Raw genomic sequence first — 14,236 nt, 5'->3', positions numbered from 1 at the left:
GTTGAAGTTTACGTTTGGTTTTCGAGGAAAACACGTTGTGCTCGTGTAATATGTTTGCCTACGTTTACGTAACTCTGAAAGTGCATTGGAGGGTTAATGCCCGAGCACGGATGCGCTTATCGTCGGAACGATTTCGAAAGAGTTATTTCGGTTTTTTTCTTTTTTTTTTTTACTTTATCGCGCGATTTTCTGAACGAAGTACCGAGATATGCTTCCAAATATTTAGCTTGACTGCAGTCTCGAGTATTTCGTTGATATTTTGTAAGACCTGCCACCGGTGATATTGCCTCGTAACAGGATACCTTGAAAGTTTCACAACGGGGAATAAGTTCGCCCGGCTAAGCCGAATCGTGTATGTATACGATAGCGATTATCCCGATATTCCGAAGAGAGATTTTCAATTCGTGTTTAGATTCCATATCCCGGATCAACGCTCGCTCAACCGAGTACAAACCGACGTATTAAAAAAAATATATAAAAATTGTATTAACTGCACATTTACTGATTAAAAATTACGATGCTTTCGGCGCTCGCGACGGAGGTTTGAAGATCTACTCGTGAAACGTAAATTTCGGATGCACATGGCCATAAAGATAGAAAAACTCGGGACCGTACGAGGGTAGTCACGCCCCGAATAAAAGGAAACGACCAATGGAACGAGTCCAGGTAGAGGGACGTGCACGAAATTAAAATATCCTTCCTACGTAATGACGTTACAGATACGCCGCTAAGGGTGCACGTGAGTCCACGGGACGAGGACTATATGGTTCTGGTCCGAATCATTCCCTTCGCAATGGGAAGGGTGGGTTTTCGACCCCAAGTTGAAGGGGTTCCGCGGGCATCCCCTTGGAATCGCGGATCCGGCGGACATATGCTGGGGCAAGGGAGAGAGAAGCGTTATTGTATTATTCACGACTCTCGGCCCCGTAAGATAACGTTACCGTGATTTTTAATAGGCGGACGCGAGGATGCGAGAGCGTGGGGGGTGTGCCCCTTTCGTGTATGCCTCGGTAATGGGATTAGTCGTGTTGTTAGGGGGTTTAAAATCACGGCTATGTTTTCTCAACTTTACCGGCGCGCGCTAAATAATACGGTATATTATCCGGTAATATCAAAACGTTCAACCCTTTATCGCGATCTAATGTAAATTTATCATTGACGGTAATAAGAACGATATGTGCGCACATAGAGCTCTAATGAAAGCTAACACACGTCAAGTACCGCCGTAACTATAAATATATAAATAATGCAGGGACTGTTTCTTTCTCTTCTACAGTATTTACTAAAACGTATAATCATTGTATCATATTGCCTCAATTTTGCCCCAATCACGAAGCGATCATCAGGTTGCGTTTCCCTCGACATAACGAATGCGTGTCGTCGCGCGCAATTAATTTTCGGATGCATCGACAGGTGCAACCGGCATGGAGTTGTTCGCACAAGAATACGCTCGCGCAATGACGAGGCCGAAACTCTGATCGTGAAAGTGGATAGGTCGGAGTGGCGTTTCGCGTTAAACGCTAATTTTCCGGTTTGTGCGCGCATCACACAGTTTCGTCTATCGCTCGCTCGATAAATTACAGAAACGGCTAATCAAGAAATTAGTCGTACGTATGAAAGTCAAATGGTATTAGCGAAACGTTATTGCCTCCCTTTCCGTTGATATGCATCGCTATATTGCGATAGCAATTTTCGAACGGGATCTCGACACAAATACGTTACGCGCGAATGCAATATGTTTCTACTTAAAATTCAAATGCGTATATTCTATGAATAATAATTAAGTTATCATTTCCCTTAATTTGAAACCGATAAACAACCGACGACTCTTAAAACAGTTATACCATACATTTTATTTGCATTTACAATTTATCATAAATTACATAATGCATAAAACTTATTTTTATTCTGAATTTAATTGTAGAATACATTAGATTAAATATTGCAATGAAATATAATTTGATACTTTTGCGTTAAAGTTGTATTAAGGTCTGCGTACACTCAGCAAACGAACAGCAAACGAACTCAGCGACCACGAACATTTTTCAATGATGTTTTCGTAGTGATTGATTTGTTTAAAATGTTCGCGTTCACCGCTCGGTTGCCGCTCGCTCGCCAGGTGTATGCACACCTCAACAACATTTTAAAGATTCACTAGAATGTACTGAACTCACTGATAGACGAAATGTTTTTGCGACGATCGTCGGTATTCATTATTCAACACATCCAGACTGAAACTATCCGAAGGATTTTGTATTCCGTAGATCTCTCGCCATTTGTCTCTCATTATTACCGCGGCACTGACTTTTATTTCAACTGCAGAATTTTATCAGCGCGATACACTCGAGAATGCAAATTCTCGCAAAGAGAAAAAGAAGAAGCAAGAAATAAAATCGACAGAGTCTCGCTTTCTAGGAAGGATCTGAGATTTGATTTAAGTTTCCCTGCTGAATATCAACCCGCGACGGAAAGCGAATTTATATTTCGCCCCTTCAGAGAGATACCGACGGAAAGCGGCCTCATCTGTAAACCGACGCTTGTCACCGGTGTAATCTCATTTCTGTGAAACTGATCCACCTACGGAATGGACGGCAATAACGTCGAAATGTGCCTTCTCGCAAGTTTTTTTCTCGGAAATTTTTTTTGTCTCGTATTAACTTAAATGAACTCTAATAATCTCCGGATATTCCTTTCTATAAATGCTTCAATTAGGTAGAACGCTTCTCAGTATATTACTTACGTTCGATTTTTAATTCGTTTCTCAAAATTTATTACGGCGTCATTTACTTAATTTCACGCGGCAGCCTAATAACATTTTCCACAAATCAAAGTAAGTATTAACGTCTTTAACCTCGACCTCTTTCAGCTTATCTCGATTAGCTGTCCAGATTCTTCAGCACGTTCGAAGAAAACCTAGTTGATAAAAGTCGACGAAGAGAGAAAAAAAATGGAAAAAAAGCACGCAGAGACATTCCACTTTTATTCACAAAGAAAAATCGAAGGAATGAATAAAGAAATTAATTTTGTCTCCGTGTTACTACTCTTATCAAAACTGATTTGTACGAATTAAAATCGACGGAAGTTCTATCAGCGTTAAAACGCAACATCTAATGGAATCCATTAATAATAATTACGATATCACCGAGTATAATAATTAACACAATAAAATTTCTTTTACGAAACATTTGACTCTCATAAATTATAACATTTATTTCCTCGCGGTGATTTGAGATTATTGAAATCGGCTTCCAATTAAAAATATCTTTAAAACTTTTTATTAACTTATCAGGAAAGTAAGAAAAGTTTAATATCTACATTGAATCATTTCCATCGATTTAAGTAATACTTTGAGTTCATCGGTCGTGCTCAGGAATAACGACGGGCAGGGTACGACGGCGGGGTTGAAACGTCGATAATAATAGAAAGATGGGTAAAGAGGCCGTATAAAATTTCCGGCGATATTAGCCACCCGTCGAATTAGCGCTGCGAGAAAATGCCCTACTCACTGTCGTTCCCCCGGGAGGACAGTTGGGGTGAATCTCGAATGGGGCACCCTCGCGAAGGGCGGGGCCCCGTAAGCAAGGGCCCGAGGTCAAAAACCAACCCCTGGGTGGAGTTTGCATCCCGTATATATATAGCGCGTCGGGGGTCCTCGAAATACAGAATTCGATGCACTTTCGTGCAGCTAAGATCTGTAAGTTTAACATTTGACGAGGCTTCGTCCCGCAATTGAAAACATCAAACGGTACGAATCGATATCGCGCGCGGATCCAGGAAAAAAATAAAGAAGATAATCGTTTTCCAGAGAGAAGCCATCGCGAAGATTTAAGAACATAGTGATTTTAAAGTATTGCTCTACGGAAGAAAAGATTCGTATCGTTAAACTCGAAGCGAGGATTAAACTAAAAGTTAAGTGCGACGAGGAGGTCTCAATGATCGTTGGATTACTTTGTGCTGCGTGCAAACTCCACGGCTTAAAGTTAGACACAACTTTGAGCAGTTGTGTTGATCTTCCAAGGATTCTTTAACTAAAGGAAAATGTCTCGAAGCTTTCTTGTGGATTCTTTGATCGGCAACAACTCGCCGCCCTCTTACCCGCTGCCGTATTATGGAAATCTGCCTAATTATATGTTCAATTTTTTCAACGTGGGTTTGGGCTACCAACCGATTAGACCTGTGCCTAGACCACCTACGATGCCCGTGCCAATTAGTCCACCAACACTGAGCGTCCTACCAATATCTGGACAAAGTCCTCCGTCACCATTAAACACTTCGATAAACAGACTACCAGGTAAAGTAAACAAATGACTAGTTATTACCTTCTGATAAATTCACGATAATCGCTTAACAATTACTTATAAATATATAATTGCTATCATTATTAATTATTAGTAATTAATAGTGACTAAAATTATATTTCGTTTTATAAAAATGTTACGCATTTCCCTCGAGATTAATTATATTTTACACAATTAATTAATATCACTGTCAATATTAATATTTATTACAATATTATATAAAGTGCGAATATTAATATATAATTATTATATATTCATTTTATAATAGATTTAAATTTTAAACCAGACATTTTTAAACATTTATTCTTTTTTTTTTCTCTCATTTTTAAAACTTTCGAAATATTTCAACGTGAAAAATGCATTTTAGCGGTATCATTCGAATCTCCCTAGCCATATCGCATAAAAGCAAGCATTGATCTATCGAATTTTTCTCCTATCGCAGTAACTATCTCTCGCAGCGGCGCCATTAACCTCTGACCTTTTTCCTTTAGACGTTTCAACACCCAGCGAGTCTACGTCCCGCAACAGCACTCCGACGCCTCCGCCAAAATCCCCGAGCTCCATTAGCAACAGCTCGAAGCGTATCCGGACCGCGTTCACTAGTACTCAGCTGTTAGAGTTGGAGCGCGAGTTTGCCGCGAACATGTACCTGTCACGATTACGTCGTATCGAGATCGCGACTAATCTACGACTTTCCGAGAAACAGGTAAAGATCTGGTTTCAAAACCGTCGAGTGAAATATAAGAAGGAGGACCTACCGTCCGGGCAAAGCCAGAAATGCTGCTGTTTACGGACGTGCAGTAAACGGAAAGATAGCTGCGGCGAGGAATCGCCCAGTCGGAAGTGCGAGCAGGAAGAGGACGAAAAAAGATCCACGAAAAGCGAGAGTGACGATGGAAGATTCGGTCGCGAGTACACCGTAAGCGAACGTCTCGAGCGATCGATCACGAGCGAAGACACTGGCCCTGAGGAGAAATTCGACTTCGCGAGAATAAATTCCGCGCGGGAGGATCAGGTGGTTGGATACGAAGCGCGAGATCTCTCTCGAGGTTGCAAGAGGAGTCTAGTAGAACCGAGTGAAGGAAACGACAAGAGGAGGAAGACGGAGACGACGGCAGATTATCAAACTCCGAATCCGGAGGCGATTACAACTCCAGTGTTCAGAAGTATAGCATGCACGAAGCATACCGTCGAGAGAATCGTTAACTTGTAGATTCGGAACTCTGTACATAAGTTTTCGAAGCCTCTGATGTAACGCAAAGTTCAAACTCTCGCGATACCCTTGTGAGTACACAAATTAAATGCGTAATTAGATCGATAGGCAATCACTCTAAAAAAAAAAAAACCCCGAGACAATAAGATTGTACTAGAATGAGGTCACAAAATTGTAAGTACTGTAAATATATGCCGTAAAATTTTAATGTAGATATATTTTTGTATAATTTATGTATAAAATCAAAATTGTATATTTTTAATATAAATTTATACTAAAAATAAATATCATGATTATTAAATTGCCTTGATTGAAATCATAATTAATTCCTTAATGCAAATGCAATATATTTAAGTTTTTAACTCGTCAGATATAAAATTCAAGATAATTACATGATAATATTTTAACAGATATGTAAAAATTTTACTGCAAAAAAAATTGTAAAATATAAAAAAAAGAAAACTGAAAATAAATTTCATTTTTGTTAATAAAACTAATAATCTTTTTACTGTAAATGTTTCATAAAAATCTTTTAATAATTCATAATAAAATTCAAATTACACTGCAATATTATCGTATTATATATGAAATATAATTCATATATATTTTAAATATAAAACATATCGCATCTGCTCAGAATCTATTGAAACAAATGCCAGCAGACAAAAACTTACAAGCTCTCAAATTACAACTAATTAGCGAAATATAAAATTTTTTCTATAACAAGTGTTTCCAACACTGCTACGTACAACAATGTAACGCGCGCCTATACGTGATTTTCCAGTCAAACGACTGGTGAAAAGGAGTACAACTCAACAAGAGTTCAGCGCGGTCACTCGGAGGGCCCGTTCGCTATTGTCGGCGGCAAACCGGCCGTGTTGCCCCAAATCCCGGAAATTTGTCAAGAGGGCCTCCCACTTTAGGTTAAATTTAAGGTAAAACGTAGTTAATGGTGCTAAGGAGCCCTGCGACAATACGCCGAGATCTCTCGCGCTCTCGAGGTCTTGAGCCCGCGCCGACAATGGCCCACTTGTGTTACCATTCGCGGGGCCCGACGAAACGTGAAAACCAGCCGGCTGTCCTTTTTTGCCCGAACGCGACAACACCGTGCCCCATTCACGGTAGCCAAGAAGTCTCCGTGGTCGCGTAGACTCGATTCATTCATCCGTTTAAAGGATCAATAACGCGGGGGAGGAGGAGGGACTGATCGCGCAGACGTTTTCTGAATGACGACGAAAAGTCGGGATCGAAAAATCGCGCTTGCATGATCCGCCTTTCTACCTTTCGTCCCGCACAACGGCGGCCGGTGCTTTTCAATCGGATAGCTCGGAACGAGCCTAAAGAATACGGAATGCGGACTCGTCGACAATTTCTCGCCTCTTAAGAGCGGTAGCGGGAGCATTCGGTTATAGCAGTTTAAAGTCCGAAGCGTGAATGCGAATACAAGTGATGTATAGAGTGCCTCTTAAATCCCGGTGACTTTTCTAATCTTTTCTACCTGAGGCGGCGGTTGCTTCTGAGTTACGACGCGTTTAATCAATCGCGAGATCATATACGGGAACTGTATTGACGAATAAAAAGAAATAGGAGAGAAAGATTCGGAAAGGTAAACGATTTTCGCACGCGTTCAATGAAAAACTGCAGAAATGCGCAGTGGCGATATTTTTCGCGTTTGCTCTTCAATTAAATTCAACGTTTTGTTCATTTGCGGTGGCGTCGAGCTAAATGAACGTGTGATGTTCAATCGCAATTCAATTTTCCGGGCCTCCGCGCGTGCTCACATCTCGGATTCAATCAGATCATGCCTGCGATAATAATATATACATAGATGTAACCTTCCTTTACGTGAATTTGGTCGCATTCGCGTGTGATAGTCGATCCCGTGTGCCAGATTGCGACGTGCCGTGTCGCGCAATCCCACGTCGACTACATTAGTAAGGAACCGTTGGAATAATTAAGCGCGTTTTGTTCTCGCACCGTCGCGAAACTTAATGGAATCGCGAACAATACGCGGAGAAAATGATGGTAACATGTTGAACGTTATTCAGGTGACTTTACCGAATTCAACGCGACAATCTCCATACTTGCTTCGATTATTTACTCGTTATATTTATGTAATTTATATTCGGTGCAAATTCGCGTCATTACGAGATATTCATCTTGAATTGCAAATAGAAATACCTAAAAGCATGATTTTATCATCGCGAGGGGTTGAACTTCGCTTAGATAGTCAGACCGAACGAAATTGCTGCGATTTCTTATTCCCAGCGGCAACTCGCGACTGCAGTCGTCTTTATTCAACAACTCTGACAAATCGTCGTAGTCTAGACCAGAAGAGGTTTGCTCGAGCGCGATTGTGATAAGTCCGCACGAACTTACGACGCTCTCCAGAGAAACTACTAGTGGCACACAACCGCAACGGTTGGTGCGACCCGAAAATCGCGGGAAAAAGACGACGATAAAGAACGCGACAAAGAAAGACTGGGAGAGAAAAGGGAACGGCGTGGTCGGTGGTGGCCGATTTCTGGTTCCGGTGCGCTAATTCATTTCATCTTATGCGCACTGAAGAGGCGCTCCATCAAAGCTGGAAAAAGCCACCGCGACAGCACTCTAGCGCGGGAAGAGCGGCGGAGGGCGAGATGACAGGGTGGTACGGGCACTCGAAAGTTGAAACCGTTTTCGCCTCTTTACACCGAACGGGAGGACAATAGGGGCAACAACGTCGACCATTGTGGATCGCTTTCATGGCGCGGTAACTCGCGTTTGGACCGATCGATTGACACCAACAGATGCGAACGCGCAAATATTAATAAACAACGCGGGAATATTTTACTTTCGGAAAAGCACCCACCGTCAGGAGAAAATTCTTTTTGAGTATGTACATAATGTATACGAAGAAAGAGAGAAAGGAGCTGAAAGAATACGGCGAGCTTGCTAAGAGCACGAAATGAAAAATTAATTTTTTACGATCAACAGTTTCCCCAAAGTAACAGAAAGCGAGGATCCTGCGGCGACGTCGAGAGCGTGAAGCTCATATCTTTCTGAACCTGAGTTCTGATATTGAGATAACGTTTCGGAGAAAGGAAACTTAAATCGACACGATAAACCCGTTCGGCACGATAAATTTGTCCCAACGGTGTTCCCGGACTTTCCCGACATCGTTGACTTCACACACAAAGCGTGAAACTCTCGGAAGGTATAAACATCGCGTACGACAAACTGTTCCTCATTGTGTCATGGATACATTGTGCGGTATCACGGGAATGCAAGACCGTGACACACAAGAATACTTAAAACTTACGACGTAAAAAAAAGAGCGATTAATTACAATTGAAAACTTTAGCAGCCATTAAAGCGTAAACGAAGTTGAAAATTTCATATGATTGGTATCTTTACGTCTTCAATTTTACCGTTTAAGTATTTTTATGTACTACTATCGTGTGCATGGCCAATGACATGAAAATAATTCTACAAAGACGTATGCAATTATAATCCGTAGTCACTTGAACTCTCATGACTAACAATAAGTTCTACTCGCACCGACGAGAAATATGTAAAGATCGATTTACTACTGCTCAAAAGCGTTTAATGATTGAAAAATACTCGAAATTGCAACTTGAGAACTGAACTTCTTACACATTAAAAAAGAATTCAATACGAGAAGTCACAGAAGAGCCAAATAAAATAATAAAATTGTAAAATAATAAGTTCGCTTTTTACGTATGTATTATCATCGAGGTCATCTAGTCATACATTTTACAAAAGCAACTGCAGAATGCCGTTGCTTTCTAATATTATTTTTTTACGTGAATATACTTATATTTTACAATTGCTGTGCTTCATTGAAATATAATATCAAAATAGAAATATAAAAGAGAACGTTTTCTCCTTGTGTAAATACATAAATATTCCCTCCCGAGATTATCTTTGCTATCAGAAAAAATTTAATATCCAGAAACATGATTTATATAAAGTTTCTATTCAAAAAGCATGGACGGTATCATAGCGTATACATATAACTTCTTTCAGAAGATACAAATAAGCACGATTATGCAATAACATTTCTTGTTCACTAACGTTAACAATTGTTAGAAACGCTTTATGCCGTCGGAGCAGCACGTGGATACAGAAATATCCAACGGGATACATCTCCACGAGACGAGACTGAGAAATGTCGTTGTGGAGATCGACGTTTTAATTTAGTCCGATGCCGTTTCCGCGGATTGAATATCGAGCGTCGATCAGAAAAAGATAAAGCCCGTAAGTCAAACCCGAATTCCTCACTCGATTTCCATTACAAAAAAAAAAAAAAATAAGAGAGGAAAAGCGAGAAAGTTCTAGCGAGCGGGTTCAGGTACAAAAGCGCAAGGCTCGTTCGCGATCTCTATCGTCCTCGGCATCGGAATAAAAGGTTCGAAGGTGCAAGAGACCGACGCGTTAAGTGGTGTCCCCTCGTGCGTCCCATTGTGCCAGCGCGCGTTAAGTTAATCCCGCGCACCTCGATGCATCCGATAAACTCCGGGTTAAATAAGGATTAGCGCGATGACTCGGCGAGAACGGGCGTGGGTCGATTTTACGAAAACTTTATCCCGAAAAAACCGCGAGTTGGAGACGCGTTCACGGATGACAACCGACTAGATCGATATCACGGCGTTAAAGTGACGTTAAAAGGCGCAGAACGAGGGGCATAAATGAGCCAAGATCGTCGGATTATCTCGCTGGAAATTAGATGCAGCTTTGTTCCTCGAGCGCCAACTTTATCTAAAAATCGTGTATACTTGGAAAAGAAAAAGATTATAAAGAGAGATTATTTGCGATAGTTTTACATTATTCAAAAATATTCAACAAGCGATACCTAATAGTAATAATTATTGCATAATCGTGCTTTTATTGAAAGTATAACATGTTTAATTTCACTTGAAAGCTAATATGAATTTCAGATTGATTCGACTCACCATTCGTAGTCCTTAATTCTCTGGTACATGACTCCAGAATCCAGAAACTGTGGTCCTCCTCTTAGTTCTCTCCTCTCCTTTTTCCTCATTTCTCGTTTCACTCCAGACATTCCAGCTATAATAAAAATAAATAACATTTATTTTATTAAAAATGTAAAGAATTTTGTCCAGATAGTAATAATTTTTACTAAGTCAATAAATATTTAAAATATACATTTTATTTTATTATCTCAAAGTAATAAATCACGATTATTGAACGTAACAGCATCGAAATAAATTAATAACCGACAATACAATTAATTAAATATGATTTAATTATTCACCTGTTCTTACTTTCCCGAACTTGGCTTTCATTGAGGTCCTCTCTCGTCCTTTCCCGCTGGCTCCGCTACAATCCAGTCATTCCTGTCTCGCTCTAGAAATTTATTCCACTTATATGAGCACTCATTTATTCACTCACACGCCTATGAAATTATCGCGAATCTCGGTAGGTACGCTGACGCGAAACGAAAAACGCGACACTAGATAAGGAACGGCGACGAAATTCGCATTTACTAGATCGCCCATTGTCGTCAGACAATCATTCGCGGCTCAAAATCTATATCGTTGATCTCACCTTGTGCAGGTTTCACTGTCGAAGACCGCAATACACAGATAGCCCGACCAAAGATACGCCGCGATCCCGCTGCTAGTTTGTCCGATCACTTATCGAGCGACGAAATCTGTATCTACTGGAACGTCCATCGTCGTCAGAGAATCATCCGCGGCACGGAATCTGCATCCACGATCTCACTGTGTCCTGGAATCACAGTCAAAAACTGAGATACGCTGTTAGCTCGAACGAAAACACACGCGATAATACTAAACAGTTTGCCCGACCGCACACGTCTCGCTCGTCAACATCCCTTTTGGCGGTACGTAGTATGGAGCATGACCGAAAGAGTGAGTACGCAGTATCGATCCGCCTTATCGATTCGATCTAGTTATATTGCGCTGTCTCACTCTCGCTCGCTCGGTCGTCACCTTTTAGTAACTTTGAGACTAGTTCACACGCAGCGTACACACGTACCTTTCGATGACAATATTCGCAGGATGTAACGCACCCGATCCAACGCCTCCTTGTTCTCGTGAGTTCCACGGCACCGGCTCGGAGCAAAGTGAAGGCGGAAGGGCACTAGTTAAGGGACGAGGCTTCCGGTACTGACGTAAGCAGCCACGCTTACATGTAACGACAACCTGCAATCGTCGCGTAAAGTGGTAGCTCACCCGGAAAATATTGTTGTGACAATTATTGTCGTGCTAAATCGTGAAAGAAGATCGACGCAATCGACACTTGACGACGGAAGTGTGTTTTTTACATCCGCGATCTATTAGTCACTATGATCAGTGTGGTGAGCGGCCATTGGTCTAGCTCTGCCAGCCAGCCAATCAGCGTCGTCTTCTTGGCGCGAATTTGCACCGTTTCACTAGTCGTTATTGCACAAACGGATCGTTGACAGCGTCGGGTCGAAGCGTCGATAGATTCCTCGCCGGAACCTTCCTACGCGGCGACAACGGTGGTGAGATGATTTTCATCTTTCCTCAAAGGGATATGACTGATTGCCAGGAAGAATAGAGCACCATCTCCTCCTGAGATATAAAAGAACTTGTTATTTATACGGTGAATAATACATTGATTTTTTTTGTTAATTTTTGGGTTAATGGTCATTGTTTTACATATCCTGGATTATATATATAAATTAGATTTTTAATTTCGACGTTTTCTTTTTAAGAAAGAAGTCGTTTTTGAGACGAAGCAAGTCTGGAACAAAAGCTGTAAAATACATCTCACTCATCTGCTCAAGAATTAATTGTGTGTCTCGACTGTCGATGGAATGCAATAAGTATCGGAGATCTGGTGGCGTGCAGATTGCATCTTCACGGTGAGCAGACCGAGCGTAGTGGCAGCGTCGTGCGTGGTAATCCAGCGGTGACTGTGTCATGCCAATTATCGCGACAAAGTAGTCAAGGAAGGATGGAAAGGATCGCGTCGAGTTGCAGAGAGAATACGCCGACTGGTAAGTGAATGTGCATGTTGTTACCAAATGATTTTGTCTATTTGTTTGTTTGTTCGCAATGCCGACATGCACTTTGCATAAGCCACGAAATAGAGTCCCTACGAAGTTCACTTTGAATAATTTGTAACTTAGATTTCAGTAAATAAATTGATTAATTCTGCGTTCTCATATGAAACGTATTAATGTTTATTAATATATTAATTTTCTATATATTTCTGTTTGCTTTTAGGTTTATATTTTGAGTACATTTTTTATTCTCAAATTGTTTGTTTTATTTTTAAATTGTTTATTATATAGCATTCATTATTCTAATACGAAAATTTGTTTAGTTATTTTTAAAGTGGACTTCATAAAATGGACTTTATTAAAAAATACGCTCTACTCGGCACTTATGAATATTAATTACTTTTATTTAATATTTGCTGATTAATAATCAGGATAAATTTTAAAAATACTAAGCATAGCAAGCGAATAAATTACGTAATAAATTCAGAAAGTGCTTGAGAAAGAAAAGCATTTAAATAAATAAAAATATCATTAATAAAAGCGACATTAATTGTAGCGAAATATCAATTTCCAAGCGTTATCTTAAACGTATTATAATAAAAACGATAGTCCCGAATTCAGGCACCTGCCAAGTTATTATATCGCGCGATCCACGTGTTTTTGAAGTTGTCAGTCAACAGCTTTTAAGATTGCCCATGTTTCGTATCGTCGGCATCGTTCGAACGAACAATCGAGCGCGCTTTCTCGATCTCCGCTTTGGAGAAGTCCATTCAAAATCGGCCGTCTGACCGCGCGTCAATGGGAAAAGACTCCGTTCCCTTCGAATCCATGCAATCCGTCCAACGCGACCACAAATCTTCCCCGACCCCTTGGTGTAGATGAGGGTTGTCGTGCATTTCCACCACGTTTTTTCTTGTCGGAAGGGTGACGACACGTTACGAGCGAGTTAACTGCAGCGAAACAAAGGTGCAAGGGCCGGCTTTTTTTTGTCGCCAGTAAATGAAGGTACCGCTCTCTCTTTTTTTTTTCTTTTTGTAGTGCCAGAGCGAAGAGAGGGAGGGAGGGAAGGGAGGAAAAGACGGTCTCGAAATTAAGTGGCTATTTTGCGGCGCTAATTGTGATAAATGCTCTTACCAAATGACGGTCAAGTTTTTCTGCGTGTGTAATTTGTCGTTTAAGAGGGAATACTTTCTTTCTATCTTCTCGTGATAATCCCGTTAATTTGTTTTTGACGCGGTGAATACATGAAAGACCTACAGTCTAATCGGTATTAAAATTATACTTTTTATTGAATTTATATTTTATTGAGTTTTATTAAATTATTATATATAATTTACTGCGCGCCGCTCGATGACGTGTAGTGAGCCTTTCACTTCAAGAATGGCTCAGTGGTCTAGGGGTATGATTCTCGCTTTGGGTGCGAGAGGTCCCGGGTTCAAATCCCGGCTGAGCCCATTTTTTTTTATATTCTGTATTTTTTAATATAAAAGAAAAGAGATGGGTCTTCAAAATTTTAGAAGAATGGTTTTTTTTTCTTTGCTATATTATGTCGGAGATTATCGTTGCATTTTATTTTTTAGAGATCAATGCAATCAATCAATATATGTTTCATTTCTGACTGAATTCTATATGATCTATATACCATTTAACTTGGTGAATTGACCGTACGTGACGTGATACTTAAACTAAGCACTTAAAGAAAAACGT

General features: G+C 40.5%; 1 protein-coding gene and 1 non-coding gene across 2 annotated transcripts; both read left to right on the top strand.

Moving 5' to 3' along the window:
* Positions 1 to 3,322: 3,322 nt before the first annotated feature.
* On the top strand, positions 3,323 to 5,899 carry LOC139105470 (GS homeobox 1). The gene is made up of 2 exons (XM_070661576.1): positions 3,323 to 4,291; positions 4,790 to 5,899. Exons 1-2 carry the CDS (start codon positions 4,039 to 4,041, stop codon positions 5,509 to 5,511), a joined length of 975 nt encoding a protein of 324 aa, XP_070517677.1. The 5' UTR covers positions 3,323 to 4,038; the 3' UTR covers positions 5,512 to 5,899.
* An 8,012-nt stretch (positions 5,900 to 13,911) lies between these two features.
* On the top strand, positions 13,912 to 13,983 carry Trnap-ugg (transfer RNA proline (anticodon UGG)). The gene has a single exon. It is a non-coding gene; the product is annotated as a tRNA-Pro (tRNA).
* Positions 13,984 to 14,236: the final 253 nt, after the last annotated feature.

Source organism: Cardiocondyla obscurior, linkage group LG09 (genome assembly GCF_019399895.1).
Source record: "Cardiocondyla obscurior isolate alpha-2009 linkage group LG09, Cobs3.1, whole genome shotgun sequence".
NCBI lineage: Eukaryota > Metazoa > Arthropoda > Insecta > Hymenoptera > Formicidae > Cardiocondyla > Cardiocondyla obscurior.
Note: the sequence above shows the minus strand (reverse complement) of the source record. Positions and strands in the feature narration are given on the sequence as shown.